This window comes from Dromiciops gliroides, chromosome 4 (assembly GCF_019393635.1).
Source record: "Dromiciops gliroides isolate mDroGli1 chromosome 4, mDroGli1.pri, whole genome shotgun sequence".
NCBI lineage: Eukaryota > Metazoa > Chordata > Mammalia > Microbiotheria > Microbiotheriidae > Dromiciops > Dromiciops gliroides.
Genome location: NC_057864.1, coordinates 232222316 through 232243485, shown reverse-complemented (window position 1 = coordinate 232243485; position 21170 = coordinate 232222316). Strand labels below are relative to the sequence as shown.

General features: G+C 46.5%; 1 protein-coding gene across 8 annotated transcripts; it reads left to right on the top strand.

The window, feature by feature from the left end:
• Positions 1-3517: 3517 nt before the first annotated feature.
• On the top strand, positions 3518-19800 carry GIGYF1 (GRB10 interacting GYF protein 1). 8 transcript variants are annotated; one of them, XM_043962694.1, is made up of 27 exons: positions 3833-4054; positions 10812-10969; positions 11097-11170; positions 11284-11407; positions 11501-11630; positions 11752-11847; positions 12035-12146; positions 12276-12384; positions 12712-12752; positions 13106-13276; positions 13484-13734; positions 13849-13957; positions 14262-14396; positions 14545-14636; positions 14797-14968; positions 15089-15255; positions 15507-15607; positions 15727-15840; positions 15954-16054; positions 16339-16421; positions 16506-16643; positions 16929-17150; positions 17684-17865; positions 17977-18137; positions 18222-18388; positions 18508-18637; positions 18783-19800. In XM_043962694.1, exons 4-27 carry the CDS (start codon positions 11373-11375, stop codon positions 18833-18835), a joined length of 3072 nt encoding a protein of 1023 aa, XP_043818629.1. In that variant the 5' UTR covers positions 3833-4054; positions 10812-10969; positions 11097-11170; positions 11284-11372; the 3' UTR covers positions 18836-19800. The 8 variants fall into 8 exon arrangements, with proteins under 8 accessions (XP_043818626.1, XP_043818625.1, XP_043818627.1 ...); XM_043962695.1 differs by having other exon boundaries at positions 3835-4054; positions 16941-17150; XM_043962691.1 differs by lacking the exon at positions 3833-4054 and adding an exon at positions 3518-3659 and having other exon boundaries at positions 18508-19800.
• Positions 19801-21170: the final 1370 nt, after the last annotated feature.

Genomic DNA, 21170 nt, shown 5'->3' with positions numbered 1-21170 from the left:
ATGGGGACCAATTTTTAATGGGGGAGTGTTAGCTAAGTGGCTCACTGCAATATTGAGGCAAGGAAGGAGACCAGCAGCCTCCCTCAAAACAAAACAGGATTTATTTTAACAAGAACGAACTTAAAAAAAAAAAAAAAACCACAAACAGGATCAATAGGATCAAGGGAAAGGAAATAAAATGGGGAAAAGGGAAATTATACAACCTGAAAAATACCACCACCCAGGAATCAGCTGAGAATACACAGCAGAGCTCCTGTCACCTTCCAGCTTCCAGCCAGAATGCCAGAGAGAAAAAAAAACTTACTTCCTCCCCGCACTCCACACAGCCCCCAGCCAATTGGATGGCCACTCTGACAGTCACATGACTGCCCTCACTAGGCTTCCAATCATTATAATTTTGCCAGGCCCATATAGGCATCGGCGAGTGGTGATAATGTGAGGTGCCAGAGCCATGGCAATGGCTACAACCAGTGGGTGGAGCACTGTGCAGTTTGCAGAGCTCCAGGCCAGTGCGCACGGAGGCATAAAAACCTCAAATAACAATTAATTCTTTACAGTGGGTCAAGTTGGGAGGGAGAGCAGAGTTATAAGGTAGAGAATACAAAAAAGAGAGTTATTGAACTACATATATACACATACATATATACACACATGTGTGTATGCATATGTAAATGTACACACATATGTATATAGCAATATACATGGGTATATGTATATATGTGTGTGTATACACACATGGAAGAAAATATAGGAAAGGCCAGAAGGAAACAAAGACAACATGTTTTTGCAAATTTGTTGAATTTATTATATAGTTAAAAGGAAAAAGCAAGCTGTTTATCATCAATCAATAAATATTTATTAAGTATCTACTATGTGCCAGGCACTGTGCTAAGTCTTCTAATCTTTTCATAAAAGATTTGAAGATTCATGTACAATGCTCTTTTTCTGTTCTACTTTTTGGCATTTGAGTTGAGAATAAATTAGTTTTTAAAAAAACAGTAGACTGGAGGCCAACAAATAGTACCTTACTCATAATGGTTGCTTGATTAATGTTTGGCTAGTCCCCCAGTATAAATGAATTGAATGTATGAATGAATGAATGAATGAATGAAGATTCAGTTCTCTTCTGGATCTCCTACTACCTGGTAGTCTGACCTGTCTGTTGCATCTGTCTGCTTTTGCTGGATCTTCATTTAGGCCATGGAGGTCCCCAAAAGCAATATCCTGGGCCCCCATACCTTCTCCCTCTAGAAGATATTGTTTGGTTTTCTCATCAACTCCCATTGGTTCAACCATCATCTCTATTCAGATGATTCCCAGATCTAGCCCTAAGCTCTATACTGAGATCCAATCTTTCATCACCAGCTCCCCCTTGGACCTCTCAACTGGATATCCCTTAAGCATCCCAAACACTATTGTCCAAAACAGAACCCATTATATCCTCCTTACTAATCACATCCAAACCCTCCTTTCCTCCCAACTATTAATATAGAGGACACACAGCATCCTCCCAATTATCTAAGCTTAAAACCTTGGTGTAATCCTCAACTCCTCACTCACTGGAAACTCCTCAGTGTCATCCTCACTGCCCACATATCCAATCTGTTACCAAGTCTTGTCTTTATTACTTTCATGAAATCTCTCAATTCATGGCCACCATTCTGGTGTTAGTCCTTATCTCTTCTCATCTGGATTATTGCAATAACCTGGTTGGTATCCATATCTCAAGTCTCTCTCCAAACCACCAAGTCCAGGTCTTTATCATCTCCTAACTAAAAAGTAAAAAAACAAACAAACAAACAAAAATCTAGTGGCTTCCTACTACCTTCAGGATCAAATATCAAATCCTCTGTTTGGCACCCTATAGCCTACTTCTTATGCTTCTTTCCATGAACCCAGTGATCCATCAACATTGGCCTTCTTGCTGTTTCATTCCACAGGACGCTCCATTTTGTGACTTTTCATCCATTGTCCCTAGTATATGAAATGTTCTTCCTCATCTCTACTTCCTCACTTCCCAGGCTTCCTTCAAATCTCAGCTCAAATTCTGCCTTCTGCAGGAGGCCCTTCCTGATCTTCATTCCACTCACCCCCAACACCACTTAGTGCCTTCCTTCTGAAACTACTTTCCATTTACACTGTACATACTGTATGTACAATTGTTCTAATGTTATTTTTTCCATTAATCCTAATGAATTAAGTGAGCATTAAGAGGGTAGTGACCATGTTGTTTCCTTTCTTTGTATCCCCAGTGCTTGGCACAGCGCCTGGCATATTAGTAAGCTTGTTGACTGATTGAATGAATACTTTCCTAATTTAGTAGACTGTGAAAGAAGCTCCATTGTACTACAACACACTAGATAGAATGATGTTCACGAAGTTGACATGAATGTTTTTGAGACAGTTAACTAGCATTTAAACAATCTACTATGTGCCAATTACCATGCTAAGCTCTAGAAAGGCAAGACAGTTCCTGTTTTCAAGGACCTCCCAGTCTAATGTGGAAATAACTTGCAAAAACACGAAGTACAAACTAAATACAGACTGAGTAAATGACAAAGAGGCAGCTAGGTGCCATGCCTGTAGTCAGAAGACCTGAGTTCCAATCCAGACTCAGACTTAATAACTGTATGACCCTGGGAAAATTACTATTCTCCCTCTCTGTAAAATGGGATAATAATAGAACCTACCTCCCATGGTTGTGAGGATCAAATAAGATTTGTAAAGTGCTTTCCATGGCAGTCATCAAAACTATTTGGTACTGGCTAAGAAATAGAGTGGAGAATCAATGGAATAGGCTAGGCACAGGAGACACAGTAGTAAATGACTTTAGTAATGTACTGTTTGATAAACCCAAAGACTCCAGCTTCTGGGATAGGAACTCAGTATTTGACAAAAACTGCTGGGAAAACTGGAAGATAGTATGGCAGAAATTAGGCATAGACCAACATCCTTACACCTTATACTAAAATAAAGTCAAAATGGATACATGATTTAGGCATAAAAGGTGATACCATAGGTAAACTAGGAGAGGAATAGTTTACCTTTCAGATCTTTGGAAAGGAGAACAGTTTATGACCAAACAAGAGAGAGAGAGAATATTGTAAAACGCTTTCCACATCTTGAAGAGCTACAAAAATGCTATTATTGTGCTGCTGATACTCTTCACAGTGTTTAAAAGTGCCTTTCAAAACCATGATCTCCTGTGAGCCTCACAATAACCCTGGGAGAGGGGCGCTCCCGCGCTCCCGAGCTCCCGTCCTACATTGCCTTGGGCTATGTGTGCCCAGGCAGGGCCTGGGGTTTCACTCCTCTTTTGTGTGTCTAATTGCAATCGATCCTCATGGGCCTGACTCGTAGGACGTTCAACTAAATCGGACCCACGGGAGAAGAGATGCAGCTTGACTGCTAATGTTTGAGGGTCGATGACGCCATGAGGCGCCCTGACGTAAGTCCGTCGGTCCGTCGGTCCGTCGGTCCGTCAGTTCGGAGCTGCAGGGCGGGCCGCCTGTCAGGTGCCGGGGGAGCTGGCGCACTTAATTGGGGGAGTAGTAGAAGAGGAGGAGGGGAGGGCGGTATAAAACCACCAAACAACCCATCCCAACTGGCTCCGGGTCACGTGACGCGCCAGGCTGGGCTCCCCGATCACGTGCAGCTTGGTAGGTGCTGTTCAGCGCGCCTACTGGAGCCCCCTTGCGAAGGTGTGTGAGTGTGTGGTGTGTGCGTGTGTCTGCGCGCCCGCGTGGGTCTGTATGTGTGTAGCGGTGCCCGGGACGGGGAGTGGGGGTAGTTGTTGTGGGGGGGCGGGGGGGCTGGGCGCGGAGCGTTCCCTAGTCACGTGGCGCAAGGCGGGCAGCCATCTTGCTACAAACACAAACACTGAGGATCGGCTGCAGCGGGAGCGCTAGCGCGCGCCGCCCCCTCCTTCGCCTCCCTTCCCCTCCCCCCTCGCCGGCCAGTCTGCCGCGCGCCCTAGCCTCGCGCCACCAACGCCCCGGAACTGGAGCCCGAGCCTGGCGCAGTCGGCCCGGGATCGCCCGCCCGCCCACCAGCGGTAAGGAGCGCGTCTGTCCCATCCAGCCCAGCCCCCTGGCCTTGCCGGGGGGCGTCTGGGGCCTACGGGCCGGCATCCCCACCCTCAGCCTTCCCCCAACCCCAGCAGCCACTCGAGGGATCGTGAAGGCTGGAGGGGCGGCAGGCCATAGCGAGGCTCGCTCCCCCCCTCCCCTCTAGGGCCAACCCCTCTTCCCCTGAGGGCGGGACTGGGCGGGCCAGGCCCCTCCTGCATCTCACAGTGGACGCCCAACCGTGCAGGGCACCAACAGCATCCCGGCCTCCACTGGAGACCCTTCCCCATCCTGCGCTGCCTCCTTGTCATCCCTCCCTCCCTTCCCCCCCACAACCTCCCCCAGCCCGGGCTCTTCTCGGCCACTAAGGTGGTGGAGACCCCAGACCCACCGCCTTTCTGGGCCTTTTGGGGAACGGGCCCCGAATCTCATCGAGGGGTGTGCTGCCTGGGGTCCTTGATACCATCCTTCTCCACACAGATCTATTCCCCCTCCCCCCTCTTTTTAAGACGACTACCCCCTTCCCATTGGACCCCGGTTTCTTCTCCTGTGACATAAGGGGGTTGGACTAGAGTGATCCCAGTCCTAACTTTGACATTATAAGTCGACTTTTAACACGGAAATTCCTTCCCCATAAACAAATCACCCCAAATTGAAGCTCTTCTAAACTCCCCACCACAACAATATACTCTTCTCATTTCCACAATAACTCTGACCGTTTGAGCAAAGAAATACATTTCCACACAATGTCATAATCTCCACTTTTCTATTCATTGGTCATAAGATCCTAGATTTAGAGCTGGAAGGGAGTTTGGGGATTCTTGAACCTAGGTCTCACTGATTCCAAGTCCACGATTCTGTCCATTAGACCATACTGCCTTTATAGTGTTTTGGTTTGGGTTTTTTCCCCTAAATTTTCTTGACTGTTGTCAGTGACAAACAGAGTAGACACCCTCATGAATCCCATTCTCAGAACTTCAGCCTTTCTGCACAGCTCCCAGAAATTCCAGGCTTCTGCTTTCATGGTGCTGTTCATGTAATACTTCTTGTAGCCCACATTTAGGTAGAACATAAAGATTTACAAAGCAATACTATCTCTAGAGACTATCTGAATAAATCGTTTGAATTTCTGTCAAAAGAATCTCCTTCCAAATTACTGTTTATTTAGTCCCAATAAAGAGATCCTAATTTAAAGATCATCTCAACCTCATCATCCCTTGCAATTTAGGTTCACACTCCATTCATCAGCATTTTCTTTTGCTAGAGGCATTAGATATTTTTAGATAAACAGTAATAACTTGGTATAGTTTAGCTGCTTTGAATCTTAGCTGTGCTACTCTTTATTTGTGTCACCTTAGATTGGTCACTTAATATCTCTGGGCCTCAATTTTGTATTTGTATCATGAGAGTATGGGAAGAGATTATGTCTAAGGTTCATATGATTCTGTGAACATAGTTCTTCACCCACTTTTGCCCTTCAGTTGAATAACAACCAGACCTAATATCCCAGCTCTTTCAGAATACACTTCCTGTGGAGGTATCATTTTGATTTATGCATGTATGAATAGGTTGAAGAATGTTTGGAAGGAATGCTCTGGTAGTGTTTGGTTATGTTTAATCATATCTCATTGGAGCCTTGTTCAGCTGAGAAATCAAGGTCTTCAGGGTACTTGGTGGTGATTGTAGACACTAGAGAATCAAGAGTTTGGGCTACCTCTCCTGATATTTCAGTCCATATGAGCATATGTGGGAATTGATGGACTTTGAACCATTAGGGAAACTGGATTCTTATATTTGAACAATGTGACTATTACTCAGGCTATATACTAGAATTTTTTTTTTGCACCAGTGAGTTACTAGAAATAATAATATAAAAATGTAACTGGGAAGGAAGAAATTAGGGGAGAACTTTTGAGTGGAGCATTGAACCCTTGCCTGATCTTGGCAGTAAAGTAAGGAAAAGCAATCCAACAAATAAAATTTCAGAAACTAAAGTATCTCTAGGAATTAGGGATGATAAGAAAAGAGATGTAGTTGATATAAAGTCCTCTTCTGCCTGTACCTGGGAACAGGATAGCAACAGCTATCCCTTAGTACAGTGCATGTGGTAAACAACTAATAAATGCCTTTAATTCATTCAGTTCCCATCAGCTTGGAGGAATCAGTAGAAGAGGTCAAACAAGATGAAAGGATGTGAAAGCATACATGAAAGCACACTTCAGCATTGCGCAAATATGAATTATCATTTTGATGGTTTTGAGAAATAAGGACCAGTGTCGCTTGGCACCGCTCCCCCTGCCCCCATAGACTTCCTCCTTTTCTAAGCCTCAAAGAAACTTTTCAGAGGATAGGAGAAAGGTCTGGTCTTTTTTAAATGGGAATCTCTAGAAGCCCCAAGCAGGGACAACTAGTTTGGATATTAGAGATTTGAATGAGATTCTTCTGTCATAGTTATATTCCTCTATGTTCCAGGAGCATCACTTATGATTGGAGCTAAGTTTGGAGTATTGAGAAGATTCAAGGATCTAGAATGGTTTGAGTCCTTCCTCCACCAGTGCAGATTTTTACCTCCTTTGTGACTTAGTAATTTTGAAAAGTTAACTGTGGCCAAAAAAATATCACCTTGTGGCCAACCTAGTGATGAACCTTTGCAACTTAGCCAGGCTTGCCCTCAGACAATACATACAATCTGACAAAGCTTGTGCTTTGCTGGCATAGCTTTCAAGAACTTGGGAACACCATGGTGTTCATACTATGATGAGGCATTGACATAGAACTTTGTTAGACACCTAATTCCCACCTTCATCTTTCTTTTCTTTCCTATTCACCAGCTAAGATTGAAAAACTGATTGGCTCATTTACCACTGTCCCATAGTCTTGGTGGTGTTCCTCCTGTATTCATAAAGGAGAAAGTTCAAACTGAGGTGAGATGGTGCATGGATTCTGGAGAGAGTGAGAGAAGGAGAGAGGAGGGGAATAAGGCTCAAGCACAAAGAGAACTTGGGAGAAGGGAAGAATATGGTCAGTAAGTTCCAGAAGAAAAGAAAGCTAGTTATACTATGTGTGCTTCTCTTCCTATTACCTTGAATCTGACAAAACTTTAGAACATTTAGGGCCCCCAGTCCTTAGTTCTCTAACATTTTCCCCTTATTCTCACCCCTCCCTTCCTCTGCTTCTTTTGGTTCATGTCAGTACACATTTTAAGCAACTATGCATTTTTAAAACTATTCTTTTTTCCAAGGATCCTCCTATCACAGTTTCTTCATCCAGGGTATGATGCTTTCCTATTAGTGCAGACGGGAAAACTGAACCATTGTGAATTTAGTATGGTCAAGTAACCCTCACCTTTTCCCCCATGACTTTTTCTGGCTTTCTGTATATATTTTCTTTCTTTGTGATTTCATCAGCTTCTATGGATTCAATTATGCTTTACTGATACAGACAGCTCCCAGATTTCATATCCAGTCATAATCTTGCTCTTGAACTCCAGCCCTATATTATCAGCTGCCTGATGAACATCTCCACTTGGATGTCCTGAAGGCATCTCAAATTCAGCATGTTCAAAACAGAACTTATTTCATATTTCCCATCTGAAAAAACACCTCCTCCAAACTTACACATTCTTGTTAATACCACCACCTTCCTTCTGGTCACCCAGGTTTACAACCTTGGAGTTACTGTCCTCTTCCTCAGTCCTCATATCCAGTCATTTGTCACATCTTATTTAGCTTGCCTCCACAACATTTCTCTCATCCATTCCCTTGTCTCTACTCACACGACTTTGGCCCTAGCTTATGTCTTCATCAGCTTTCCCATGAACAATCGTGAGGGTTCCCAGGCTCTCCTTTTTCTAGGCCAGCTTCCAACTTGATATTCCTAAAACCCAGATCTAACCATGTGACACTCCTCCCAACATATACACAAATCTTCAGTAGTTCCCTATCATAAGATAAAATATAAAATCTTCAGCCTGTCATTTAAATCTCTATGATTTTGTCTGTCACAGACTTTTCCAGTCTTCCATATTATTCACTTCTGCATGCTTTCCATTCTAGCCAAATTGGCTGCTAACTATTCCTCAAACACAACATTCTGTCTCCTGCCTCATTGTCTTTGCACAAATGGTTCCCCATGTGTGGAATTAAACTCTACCTAATAGAATTCAGAGCACAGTTTATATTCATGTTTCGTGTGATATTCTGTCCTCCCACCCCTTTCAAGTTTCCTTCACCCTCTTGAAATTACTTTAATCTTTTTATTGGTGTACATGTTGTCTCTACTAAAATATAAGCTTCTTTAGGGCAAGGACTGGTTTTTATTTTCTTTGTATCCACAGCTCTTAGCACAATCCCTGGCATATAGTAGGTATGTTTACTGAAATGAACACAGTGAATTGAGAGTTGGCTGTGTGAGAAGAGACACATAATAACAATTTGGTTTTTGAGTAAGATTGGGGGCGGGGGCAGCTAAGTGGCGCAGTGGATAGAGTGCCAGCCCCAGAGTCAGGAGTACCTGAGTTCAAATCCAGCCTCAGACACTTAACACTTACTAGCTGTGTAACCCTGGGCAAGTCACTTAACCCCAATTGCCTCACTTAAAAAAAAAAAAAGGTGTTGAATAAGATGAGGAATATTTGAGCAAACCTAACAACTCATAGTGAATTAGGATGGACTGCAATGAGACTAGGAAAAGCAAAAACGGAATTAGATAACTACTTGCCTTTTGGGGCCCAAGCACCCTGTTCCTTCCTCCCCCAGCCCAGAAAGAGATCAGAAGTGTGGGAGCATTGTATATATCTAACAAAAGTGAATTATTCTGATAATTTAAATTGCAGCTTCCAATGTGGTTTTCTTTCTCTGCAGTTTGTTTACACTTTCTTGTTTCTCCTACCTCATATAAGTTGCATTTGTTTCTGACAACCTGGGCAGAGGGATTAAGAAAGGAAACAAAGGGCTTCACCCAGTATCACTGACCACTGACCCCAGCGCTAGTCTTCATTTCTTAAAGAGCAAAATCTGACAATGATACATTTGCATTGGAATAATTCAATAACAGAGGAAATGAAGAAAGCTTTACCTCTTTTTTCTGACTCTCTATTTAGAGCTGTGAGAACTTTTTCATATATTCTCTTCTTCCTGTCTTCTCATGTTTTTATCTTTTACTTTTTATTTTGTGTGTGTAGGGGGAGGGGGGTTGTTGGGTATTTTTAGTGAGGCAATTGGGGTTAAGTCACACAGCTAGTAAGCGCCAAGTGTCTGAGGCCGGATTTGAACTCAGGTCCTCCTGATTCCAGGGCCGGTGCTCTATCCACTGCGCCACCTAGCTGCCCCAATCTTTTACTTTTTAGATGCACACATCTTATTCTTTCTCTACAGGGGCAGAAATGCCTTTAGTTCCTATTTCTCCAAGCAAAAGAACTTCCCACCCAGTAACTACTTCTCAACTTTTTCCTCCTCACCCTGGGGGAGGAAGGGAAGCCTTGGAAGAGTGGCCCCTGTCTGTTCTTGTCAGATAACCACGTCTTACCTTTGAGTGTACTTCTGAACTTTTCCATTCCAGTTAACTCAGAACTTGATTCTTTCCAGAGCTTCCAACAAGCATTTATTAAGCACTAAGTGCTGGGGATTCAAATAGAAACCAAACTTAAAAAAAAAAAAAGCCGCTTGCCCTGTGCCTACCAGGATTCCTCTCAGTACCCCTTAAAGAGGCCTCCCTGCTAACATTCTTTCTATTTCTAGTCCCTTTCTTTCATGTATCCTCTTTATCATGAGAACAGGTTTCTCCTCTATTTTCCATCTTACTGTGTCTATAAAGTGAACTCCTCTCTGGTTATTTCTGGCTTTAGTTTATCTAGAATAGGAGTCCTCAACTTATTTGGGGGGGGGGGCAGGGCAATGAGAGTTAAGTGACTTGCCCAGGGTCACACAGCCAGTAAGTGTCAAGTGTCCAAGGCTGGATTTGAACTCAGGTTCTCCGGAATCCAAGGCTGGTGCTTTATCCACTGTGCCACCTAGCTGTCCCCCACTGCACCACCTAGCTGCGCCCCCTTACCTTATTTTTTATCATGGATCTACCCGTTTGGTAATTTGGTAGAGCCAATGGACCCTTTCTTAGAATGATGTTTTTAAATGTATAAGATAAATATGGGGTGGGGGGGACAGCTAGGTGGCACAGTGGATAGAGCACCTGCCCTGGAGTCAGGAGGACCTGAGTTCAAAGCCGGCCTCAGACACTTAACACTTACTGGCTGTGTGACCCTCGGCAAGTCACTTAACCCCAATTGCCTCACATAAATAAATAAACAAACAAACAAACAAATATGTGGGATTACAAAAGAAACCAATTATATTGAAATCACTTTCAAAATATTAAAAGTTCCAAGTTCACAGACCCTTTGAAATCTATCCATGTACTCTAGGTTAAGAACCCCTGGTCTAGATTCTCCCACTTCCCCAACCAAGCCTTTCATAGAGTAGCTTATGAAGTAATTTTTCATACTGTTCTTACCCTGCCTTCTTCTGGTAGGGATGTTGATCATTTATCAGTATGTAATAAAGGAGGGGGTAGAAAAACTAGGGGCTGGCGTAATCTACACACTGGATAAGCATCTTCTAAGTTTTTATGTAGGCAGCAATCTGTACCCTGTACAAATGTAGGTTTTGAAACGGTCTGAAATCTGTGGTGACTGAAAAGTCAGGAGAAGAGGCAAGTAAATCTAACTTTTCTTCTTCATCCCCTCTTAAGGAACTTTTCCAGATGTGAAGGGCCCCTGGTCACCGTTATACTAAGGACCATATCTGATAACTGCTGACCCCTGGCTCAAGCCCTTGCACCAGCCTCTGCCTGAAGAGAGCCATCTCCTCTATTCCCTGTCCCCAGGTACCTGGGGGACAGATTGCCAGGTAAGCTCTGAGATAGGGTGAAGGACCAAGGACCTAGCCTAGCATTTCTAGGGAGGTCACCTTCAGGGACTAGAAAGGAAAAAATTAATCACATTTATTTAACTTGTCCATTTTTCTCCACTTCTAGGTTATCCTCCTAGATTGGTTTATCTCTGGCCATCTTATGTTGTGAATGGCCCTGCACAACTGTCTATAATCCAGGTATTCTAAAGCAACCTCTACTTTTAGCCCTAAACCCTGGTGGCCTTGATTGATCCCTTTTTCTGACTTCTGGTTCCCCAGTGCTCCATCTTCCTTCCCTGTTTCCATTTAAGTGTTTGGATATCAAGTGTCAAGCCTCTACCTTCCTGTCACACTCTCTCCATCTCCTCCCAACTTCCAGCCTTGAGGAAGCAGCTTCACAATGGCAGCAGAAACTCTCAACTTTGGTCCAGAGTGGTGAGTTGGAACATATTCCGAAAGGATAGAAGAACCATGAGAAGATGGGAGGGGTTTCTGTGACCTTTTATTTGCTTCCCTACCCTTCCCTAGGCTTCGGGCACTGTCAAGTGGGAGTAGTGTGATCTCCCCACCTCCTTCCCCTGCCATGCCTAAATATAAGCTGGCTGAGTATCGTTATGGGCGTGAAGAGATGCTGGCACTCTATGTCAAGGAGAATAAGGTGGGTAGGCTTACCCAAAAGAGTACCCAGAGGGACTATTTTGTTCTTTAGTGTGCATACTCCACTAGGGAAGTATGTGAGAATATATAGTGTCTCAACTTTTCTACTTTGGGACTAGCAGATCCCAGATGAATTACAGGACAAAGAATTTGCTGCGGTGTTACAAGAGGAACCACTGCAGCCACTGGCATTGGAGCCTCTGACAGAAGAGGAGCAGGTGGGGCTTAAGAACTAGATAACTATGTTTTAGAAAGTAAATGCACAGGAAAGTCAGCTACCTGGTTGGGGGGGGGGAGGGAGGGATTACTTTGGAAGATGGGGTATTAGGGTGGACTTGTAGAAAGCCAGGTATTAGGGAAGCAGGTTACCCTGGGTTCTCATTTCAACAATGGCTCCTTCCTCAGAGAAACTTCTCCCTGTCAGTGAACAGTGTGGCTGTGCTGAGGCTGATGGGGAAGGGGGCTGGCCCCCCCCCAGGCGGTATCTCTCGTGGCAGAGGCAGCACAAGGAGCCGAGGTAGTAGGGGATTACTGGGATTTCTGTAGGAGGAGGGAAGTGGATCAAATGATTCTAAGGATTCCTGAAGTGGTTTCTGTTAGGTTCCTCTGCCAACCAGTTTATGGTGTCTAGCCCTTCTTTTTCCAGGCCGGGGTAGAGGTGATAGTGGCTTTTACCAAAGAAGCATTGAAGAAGGAGATGGAGCTTTTGGACGAAATCCCCGGGAGATCCAGCGCAGCCAGAGCTGGGATGATAGGTATGGGTTTAAATCAGGGAGGAATATATAGATGGGGAAAAGTTGAACAGAGGCCTATTATTTTCACATGTATCTTTTTGGACCCTTTGTTAAATTCAGTTCTGATCCTTTGTTCTTATTCTTTTCCCACCCCACCCTCCTCAGATTCTAAGTCTCAAATATTCCTTTGACCTAGGCCTCTCTCTCTTTAGCTCCCCTTTGTCCCCTCCTTCTGCTTTCTTAGTACAAAATGGCTAGGGATCTGCAGAACTTTCTACATACAATTCAGGGTAATTGGGATTTTTTTAATTTGACCTGACATCTTCCTCACCACTTTACCTCTTACAGAGGCGAGAGGCGGTTTGAGAAGTCAACAAGGAGAGATGGAGGTACAGAGAATGTGGAAGGAGTACAATGGGGTTAATCCTGGGAGGGAAGGGGATAGGGGATTCCCCTTGGAAGAAACTTTGGGAATCATCATCTATGGGATGAATGCCTCATTATCTAGTAAGGTTCAGATTAATGGGTCTTCCATACACCCCCTCCCCCCCAACCCTAATCTTATATTTATTTTATTTTTGTGGGGCAATGAGGGTTAAGTGACTTGCCCAGGGTCACACAGCTAGTAAGTGTCAAGTGTCTGAAGCTGGATTTGAACTCGGGTCCTCCTGAATCCAGTGCTGGTGCACTACCTAGCTGTTCCAACTCTAATCTTATTAATAATTATTTTCCCTACCCCCAGTGCGTTCTGGGTTTGAGGAAGGAGGATCAGGACCCCGGAAGGAACATGCCCGCTCAGACAGTGAGAATTGGCGTTCTCTACGGGAGGACCAAGAAGAGGAAGATGAAGGCAGCTGGCGACTTGGGGCAGGTCCCCGTCGAGATGGAGATCGATGGCGTTCCACCAGTCCTGGTAAGGGGATGAGGGGAAAAGGCATGGGAGTTAAGGAGAAATTCCTGCTGTTATAGAGTCCCAAGCATAGAGGAAGGGAGAGAGAAAATCCTGAGGGGGTGAGGAAGTACCTTCTTGGACTTGAACATTTTTCCTAAGATTATTGAGGTCAGTCAGAACTACAGAGTTCAGATACTGATCCTTTCTCTACCTCCTTTTGTTCCTCAGATGGTGGACCCCGATCTGCTGGCTGGCGAGAGCATGGGGAGAGAAGAAGAAAATTTGAGTTTGAATTGCGAGGGGAGCGGGGTGGGGGTGTTGAGGAAGAGGGGCGGGGTGGGGGAGGCTCCCACCCCCGGAGGTCTCGGGGTCCTGATGGCTTTGATGATGACAAGGATGGACTCCCTGAGTGGTGTCTGGAGGATGAAGATGAGGAAATGGGCACCTTTGACTCATCTGGGGCCTTCTTGCCCCTTAAGGTATCTTAAGAGAAAGATTGGGAAAGGATGATCTGGGAGAACTGGTAGTAACTTCTACCATTACTAGGTTGTCTCATTCTTTACCCTTCTACCCCAAATAAATAAATGGTACAGAAGGGTCCAAAGGAGCCAATCCCTGAGGAACAAGAGCTAGATTTCCAGGGCCTAGAAGAAGAGGAAGAGGAGAAGGTGGATGGGCAGAATGGAGAGGGAACTGAGTCAGGTGAGACTGAAGAAAAGAATGGCCATTGTGATGGATTTACAAGAAGTGATAGGATTATAGTATCGATCAATGGAGGGAGGAGGGGCAGTAATATTTCCAGTGATGAAAATAACACTGGACTTCAATCAAAAGTCCAGATTCTTCCACAGAAAAGTTGTGTACCCTTGGGCAAAAGATGATGACTTCCCTTGGTTCATTTTCCTCACCTTCCAGCTGTTTAAGTGCAGGGACCATGTAACCTCTTTTTGTATCTTAGCAAGTTCTGTGATTTTTATGATACTTTCCTATGTCACTTCTCTCTTAGGCATGGAGCCAGTCCCACTACCTATCCAGGAAGAGAAAATGCATCCTCCATCCCCCCTGCCCATTCTGGATCCTCTCTGGAGATCTGATGGGGAAGGGGATGAGGCTATTGAGAAAGATCTTCCAGTGGTTGAAGGTAATAGAAAGCAGTGATTTTAGGGATTGGTGGGAACAATCTTGGGGAGGGGTAGAGGAGTGGAGCGGAGCTTTTTGTTTCAGTTGTTCTAGAGCTGGAGGCAAGGTGTGTGGACATCTCCTTTATTTTCCCCATCCTCTTCTCTTAGGGGATGAAACTAGGGTAAACTCTGAAGTTGGCTTACCACCTGGTTCTCCTGGAGACACAGAAGATGATGAGGGCATGAAGCATCTGCAGCAGGTGATAAAGGGGATACCTTGAGGACTCCCTAGATTTACCTTTGCCCAATTTCAAGTTGACATGTCTCTAACTCTTAACTGACCTTTTCCATCTTTTTGCCCCTCCTCCTGTTCTGGCCTCAGCCATTAAACTCCATGTCTTTTCCTCCCTGGGGTGCTAGGAGGCAGAAAAGCTGGTAGCATCACTACAGGATAGCTCCCTAGAGGAAGAACAGTTTACAGCTGCCATGCAGGGCCAAGGACTTCGACACTCAGCTGCTGCCGCTGCTCTTCCACTCAGCCATGGGGCTGCCCGAAAGTGGTTCTACAAGGACCCACAGGGGGAGATCCAAGGTATTTCAGAGGGTGAGGGAGTTGATAACTTGGTCTAAGAAAGGATGAATTCGAATTTGGAGATAGAACATCCATGTGCTTTCAGTTCCTCTTGACCTCAGTGTATTCTTTCTGGTCTAGGTCCCTTCACAACACAGGAGATGGCAGAATGGTTCCAAGCTGGCTATTTCTCTATGGCACTGCTGGTGAAACGGGGCTGTGATGAAGGTTTCCAACCACTGGGTGAGGTTATCAAGATGTGGGGGCGTGTGCCATTTGCCCCAGGACCCTCACCTCCCCCACTGCTGGTAAGCACACTTAACATAAACCCAGAGCCCTAGGGTTTATATGAGAGGGTTACCTCATGAATGGTGACAGGGAAGACAAGGAAGAATGTGGTTAGTTCATAGGGGAAACTTGAGGGTGTGAGGTTAGGGATTCCTTGGAAAGAGGAAGATTTCTTCCTTCTGGAGTGCTCTCCCATGGTGTCTAGTGCTTTCTTGTTCCTACCACCTCGAGCCTTGTTGCTTCTGTGTTTCTGTCTCTGTCCATCTCTCAGGGAAACATGGATCAAGAGCGGTTGAAGAAGCAACAGGAGTTAGCAACGGCTGCACTGTACCAGCAACTGCAGCACCAGCAATTCCTTCAGCTCATCAACAGGTATTAGAGTCTTGAGGTGGGTGGGCAGAGGGAGAAAGCCCCTTCCCTCAGCTCGGTGGAACAGAGATTTGAAGTTTTGCTGCAAGGAGTAGAAATTGACTGTCCTACATACTACCCAGCCGCCAGTTCCCACAGTGTGCACTCCAGCAAAAGGCAGCTATGGGAGACCTGACGCCTCAGCAGCAGCAACAGCTCACTGTGTTTCTGCAGCAGCTACAGGCTCTCAAACCCAGGTATAACCAGGACAGGAGATCCTTCTCCCCTTCCCTCTGTCCCCAAAATGTGAAAGGAAGGGTCACATTTAGGAATGAGATGAGAGTCCTAAGTCAGACCTATTCCTTCTCAGAGGTGGGGACCAGAACCTCCTTCCAACGATAAACCGTTCCTTGTCGGTGCCAGACTCAGGCACCCTCTGGGATTTGCATACCTCAGCTTCATCACAGTCAGGTATGTATATAACTAGGCAAGATCATCTGAGTCCTTTCCCATCTCTCCTCTGCCATTCTACAACCATGTCTCTATCTAAAAAGACAAAGTATCCACTTTCCCATCAGAAAGAAACCTCACTCAAAATTTACCTTCCTTTCCATTCCTTGTTGGAAAACTAAGAAGCAGTTGATCACTAAAGTGATCACCTAGAGTAACACCCATTAGAGCCTCACCAACTGCAGAGGCCTGCAGGATTAAAAGTTCTCTGAAAATCTCTTTTCCCCTCCTTTGCCTCTTTGCAGGTGGTGAGGCCAGTCTGTGGGACATACCAATTAACTCTTCGACTCAGGGTCCGATTCTAGAACAACTCCAGCTGCAACATAAAGTGAGTCACTTTAAGGCTGAACACAAGGATGGGATTGACTCAAGGACCAAAGGGTAGGGTTCTGTATGCTGTTTTCCTTCTCAGCTCCAGGAGCGGAGAGATGTAGAGCTCAGGGCAAAACGAGAGGAGGAAGAACGGAAACGCCGGGAAGAAAAGCGGAGGCAGCAGCAGGAGGAACAGAAACGGAGGCAGGAGGAGGAGGAGCTGTATCGGCGAAAGCAGGTAGGGAATGTAAGGGAGCAATTCCTTCCATAGCAGTCAGGAGCCTTAGCTTCATCCATTTCTTTCTTTGTTTTGGGATGAGGCAATTGGGGTTAAGTGACTTGCCCAGGGTCACACAGCTAGTAAGTGTTAAGTGTCTGAGTCTGGATTTGAACTCAGGTCCTCCTGAATCCAGGGCCAGTGCTCTATCCACTGCGCCACCTACCTGCCCCAGCTTCATCCATTCTTAGGAGTTAGAAGGGGACCTTAGATGCTGTCTAGTCAAATACCCTACTTTTGACTTAGATTTCTTCCCAGGTTCGGCAGCAAGAACTGCTCCTAAAGCTGTTGCAGCAACAGCAGGCAGTGCCTCCATCACCAGGCTCACCTCCTCCACTCTGGGCTGGTCTAGCAAAGCAAGGCCTCTCAATGAAAACCTTGTTGGAGCTACAGCTGGAAGGTGATCGGCAGTTGCACAAGCAGCAACATCGGGAGCCTCCTCGAACCCAAGCCCCAGCCCAGCGGGCGGTAAGCCAGAGCCAGATCTGAGCAATGCTTCCATAACCGTTCCTTTGAGCCCCCTTATCCTCTTTCACTGTCTTTCCCACCTGATATCATTTATACTATATATGAGAGTGATACTTTATAACCTGAGGGGGACCATCTGCCCTATTGCCTTCAGCTTCCTAAGGTGACCTAGAGCTTAATGGGAAGTAGAGTACATCTAGAAGAGAGACATTAAAGTGCTCGTTCCCCTCCCTCTTTGTTTTGTTTGTTTGTTTGTGGGAGGCTAAGTCACTCGCCCAGGGTCACAGAGCTAGATTTGAACTCAGGCCTTCCTGACTATCCACTATGCCAGCTAGCTTCCCCCTTCCTCTTATTCTAAAGTCTAGTTTAATTTTGAGGATCTTTCATTTTTTTGTTAATATGTGCTCTTCACCTGTCTCCCCTTCCCCATCCCCACACAAATACCAAGAATAGGTTTCTCCCACCCAGCTCTCTTGGCAACTACTCTTTTGTCCTTACTAATCTGACTTCCCCTACTCTCTGTGTCTCTGCAGCATGGGGGCCTGGGCAGCGCCCCTCTATCCCAGTGGGTGGCAGAGGCAGGACCCCTATGGGGTGGGCTAGAGAAGAGCGGGGGCAGTGGAAGTCTGGGGCTCTGGGAGGAAACACTCAAGGGCAGCAGCAACCTGGCCAGAAGCCTGGGCCTCAAGAGCAGCCGAAGCAGTCCTTTGCTCAGGTGGGTGTGGGACCTGATCTAGTCTGGGAGGAAGGAGGGCAGGGAAGAAGCAGGGTGAAGGATGGGGCAGGGTCAGCTCTGAGCCCTGATTTCACTGTTCTTTCAACACAGCGATTCCTATGGCCACCCTTCTGGCCGACCAGGGCGAAAGAAGACAGATGAGGAAGAGAAGTTGCTGAAGCTGTTGCAGGGCATTCCTAAGCCCCAGGATGGCTTCACCCAGTGGTGTGAACAGATGCTTCACACGCTGAGCACCACTGGGAGCCTAGATGGTATGGGCAGGTCACAGTGGGGGAGCCAGGGGCCGGTGTAAACATACTCAGGTGGGCCCTGATATTTCCCACAAACCTCTACAGTGCCCATGGCTGTGGCGATCCTGAAAGAGGTGGAATCCCCTTATGATGTCCACGATTACATCCGGTCCTGTCTAGGGGACACATTGGAAGCCAAAGAGTTTGCCAAACAATTCTTAGAGCGAAGGGCCAAGAATAAAGCTAGTCAGCAACGGCAACAGCAGCAGCAGGTAGGGGTCCAAAGGGACTAATCCATGGCTAGTTGGGGACCAGTGCTCTTTGCTCTGGTTATGAGACAATGGAAATAATGTTTCTCAGCTTTTCTTCTGATCATCCACTGTCTTCACAGGAGGCATGGCTCAATACAAGCTCCCTACAAGCTGCTTTCCAAACCAATCACAACACCAAGCTGGGCCCAGGAGAAGGCAGCAAGGCTAAGAGGAGAGCACTGATGCTGCATGCAGACCCCAGCATCCTGGGTAGGTATGATGGTTGGGGATCCCCTCCTGTGGAGCCAAAACCAGGAGGGAGGTGTGTGCGAGGGTTATTGGAGCATGGAACTAGTTGGTGACAGTCTGAGAGAATATTGAGTTTGTTTTCAAATCACTCACTCCCTGGCCCCAGGCTACTCCTTGCATGGATCCCCCAGTGAGATCGAGAGTGTGGAGGACTACTGAATAGCCAGCCCCCCAACCCCACCTGAATGGGGAAAGGAGCTGGCTTGGATACCTGGGACCCTGAGCCTGGCCAGGTTCCCCCCTGGATAGGGGGAAGGCAGAAGCTGGAGGAAGAGGCAGAGTCCTCAGCACTTGCTACAAACCACATGATGCACCTTAACTCACCCACCACGAGGCACTTTACAGATTGGGGGGAGGGGAGGGTTTGGGGGAGGGGGACTTTTTTTTTTTTATTAAAACCTGAAGAAATTGTTTAAAAAAACACCCACCTAGACTTCCCCCTCCCCTCCCAATACCCTTTCTCCCCTTTGGGGGTTGATGGGTTTGGGATCTGATTGGGGTGGCAATGGAGTCCCAAGGGTCCCTTTTAAATAAATGATGAGAGGGGAGGGTGGGTTCTGATTTAAAAAAAAACACTGTTATTTGGGGGTGATAAGGGAACTAAGGCCCAGGGACCTGCCTAGTCCATGTTCCTCCTCCCCTAGGCTGCACTTAGCCTTTGCTATCCCATATACCAGCCCTCTGTGTAACTGGAAGCTTGGGCAAGAACAGTTTGCACAGTAGGGTCTCCTTTGACTCTATTGGACCCAATGTGAACTTCTTGGGGTGGTTCCTGTGATTGTTGCTGATGTTTCTGGGGAGCAAGGGCTGAGGAAGCCATCCTTGCTCTGCTGCTTTAGGGTAAGTTGCACAAATCTGATGGGCCCACCAGCCTTGGCTGGGTAAGTGGGAATGAGGCCTTGTGTCAGTGTTAGCCCTGTTAAGGGAGCTCTAGAAGCAGTAGCCCGAGTTGAGGGGCTTTCTTCCATCTCTGCCTTTGGGGAGGGTGGGGGGGGGATTAGTGCTGGGTAACCCAGTTCCCCAGTCCCCCTTATGAATGTATTTTTGGGACATGGCACCTATGCCCTACCCCTCCATTTTGGGCAGAAGGAATAGGGAATGGTCACCCCCCTCTAGCAGCTGCCCTACCTTTGCGGGGGTGGGGGGGTGGGGGGGATGGGGGAACACAGGAAAAGGCAGCTTGGAGATTTGGGGGGGGGAGCTTTACACAACTTAAATTTGACCAAATTGGAGAGGAACAGATGGTCTCTCTCCACTCCCCTTCTCCCTTTTACAAATACTGTGATGGGGGAGGGAGGAGGATATCAAGACATGTCTGTTTGTCTTGTGTAAGGGTAGGTTGGAATTTCTCTTTTTCTCTTTTATCATCCATCTGGGTTTCTTACATTGTCTCCCCAACATCCACACTGCTCTCAACCCCCCAGAGTGCACAGTATTAGGCTAGGGTTCTGCCTCTACCTCCCCCTCATGAATGTACTTGTTCCCCTACCCTGGGGGAGGAGGGGAGGGGGGAGAGCAACATTACCCCCCCCCTTGGATCCCATATTTTTTTATTTTATTTTTATTTTTGCACCAAAGTGGCAACTGGTTCAGAGTTGGTTATGGCCTTGGGTTGGGGAGGCTCCCCTACTTGCTTCCCCTTGGCTTCTTCAACAGTGTTAGTGTCTGTGTAATACTCTCTAAAGCAATAATGGGGATGGGGTGGGGAATGTTTTTTTTTTGTTGTTGTTGTTGTTGCTGCTGGCCTCCCTGACTCCCCCTTCCCTTTACTCTCTGCTCCCCTTCTGCCAGTATTCAGTGGCATTAGAGGTGGGGGAGGGCTACTATTGTGACTGAATGTAACCACCGCCCTGCCACAGCCAGTGTGTGTGTAGGGAGGCTGATTATCCCCTTCCTTGTGTCTTCCCCTCCCCTCCCCCAGCTGAAGAGACTTGGAACTTAGGGGACCCTTGAGCCTGGAGTGGCCTTAACCCTGTAAGGAAGCTGGAGGGAGGGGACCCCTACCCCCACCCCCTTTCTGAGAGTGGTCAATGTTTACAAATCTCTGAGCCCCTCAGCCCAGGGACTCTGCACCCTGTTTCCATCCTATTCCCCCCCACCACCACCCCCAAACCTGTCTTCCTGGGCCCTGGCTGCTCCTTCTTTCCTGGGGCAGGGGCAAGGGAAGGGCCAGTCTGTTTGGTCTGCCTTTTTGCCCATACCCCAAATTCTATGTGACAATACTCCTCACCTCCCCCATGTAAATACCCACCCCACCCCTAAATAAAACTTAGTGTGTGTTCTCCCCTTATGCCTTAGCTGTCTCTTTATTGGGGGTGGAGGGAAGACAGAAGGGGGTCATGTCAACTCCAGGGACTGAAGCCAGTTTGTCCCTGGGACAGTAGTTCAACATCTACCAAGAAAAGGATTGGAACTCCTTTGGGAGACAGAGCTAGTCTACCCTGCAAGAATAATTTCTTTAGACTTCACTTTTGGCTTAGGTAAGGAAATTCCA

Coding starts and splice junctions, on each gene's coding strand:
- GIGYF1 (XM_043962691.1), top strand. CDS start 11,373: ATGGCAGCAGAAACTCTCAACTTTGGTCCAGAGTG. Junction 12,385..12,711: donor AGCCAGAGCTGGGATGATAG/GTATGGGTTTAA, acceptor TACCTCTTACAG/AGGCGAGAGGCGGTTTGAGA. Junction 13,735..13,848: donor GGGCCTTCTTGCCCCTTAAG/GTATCTTAAGAG, acceptor TAAATGGTACAG/AAGGGTCCAAAGGAGCCAAT.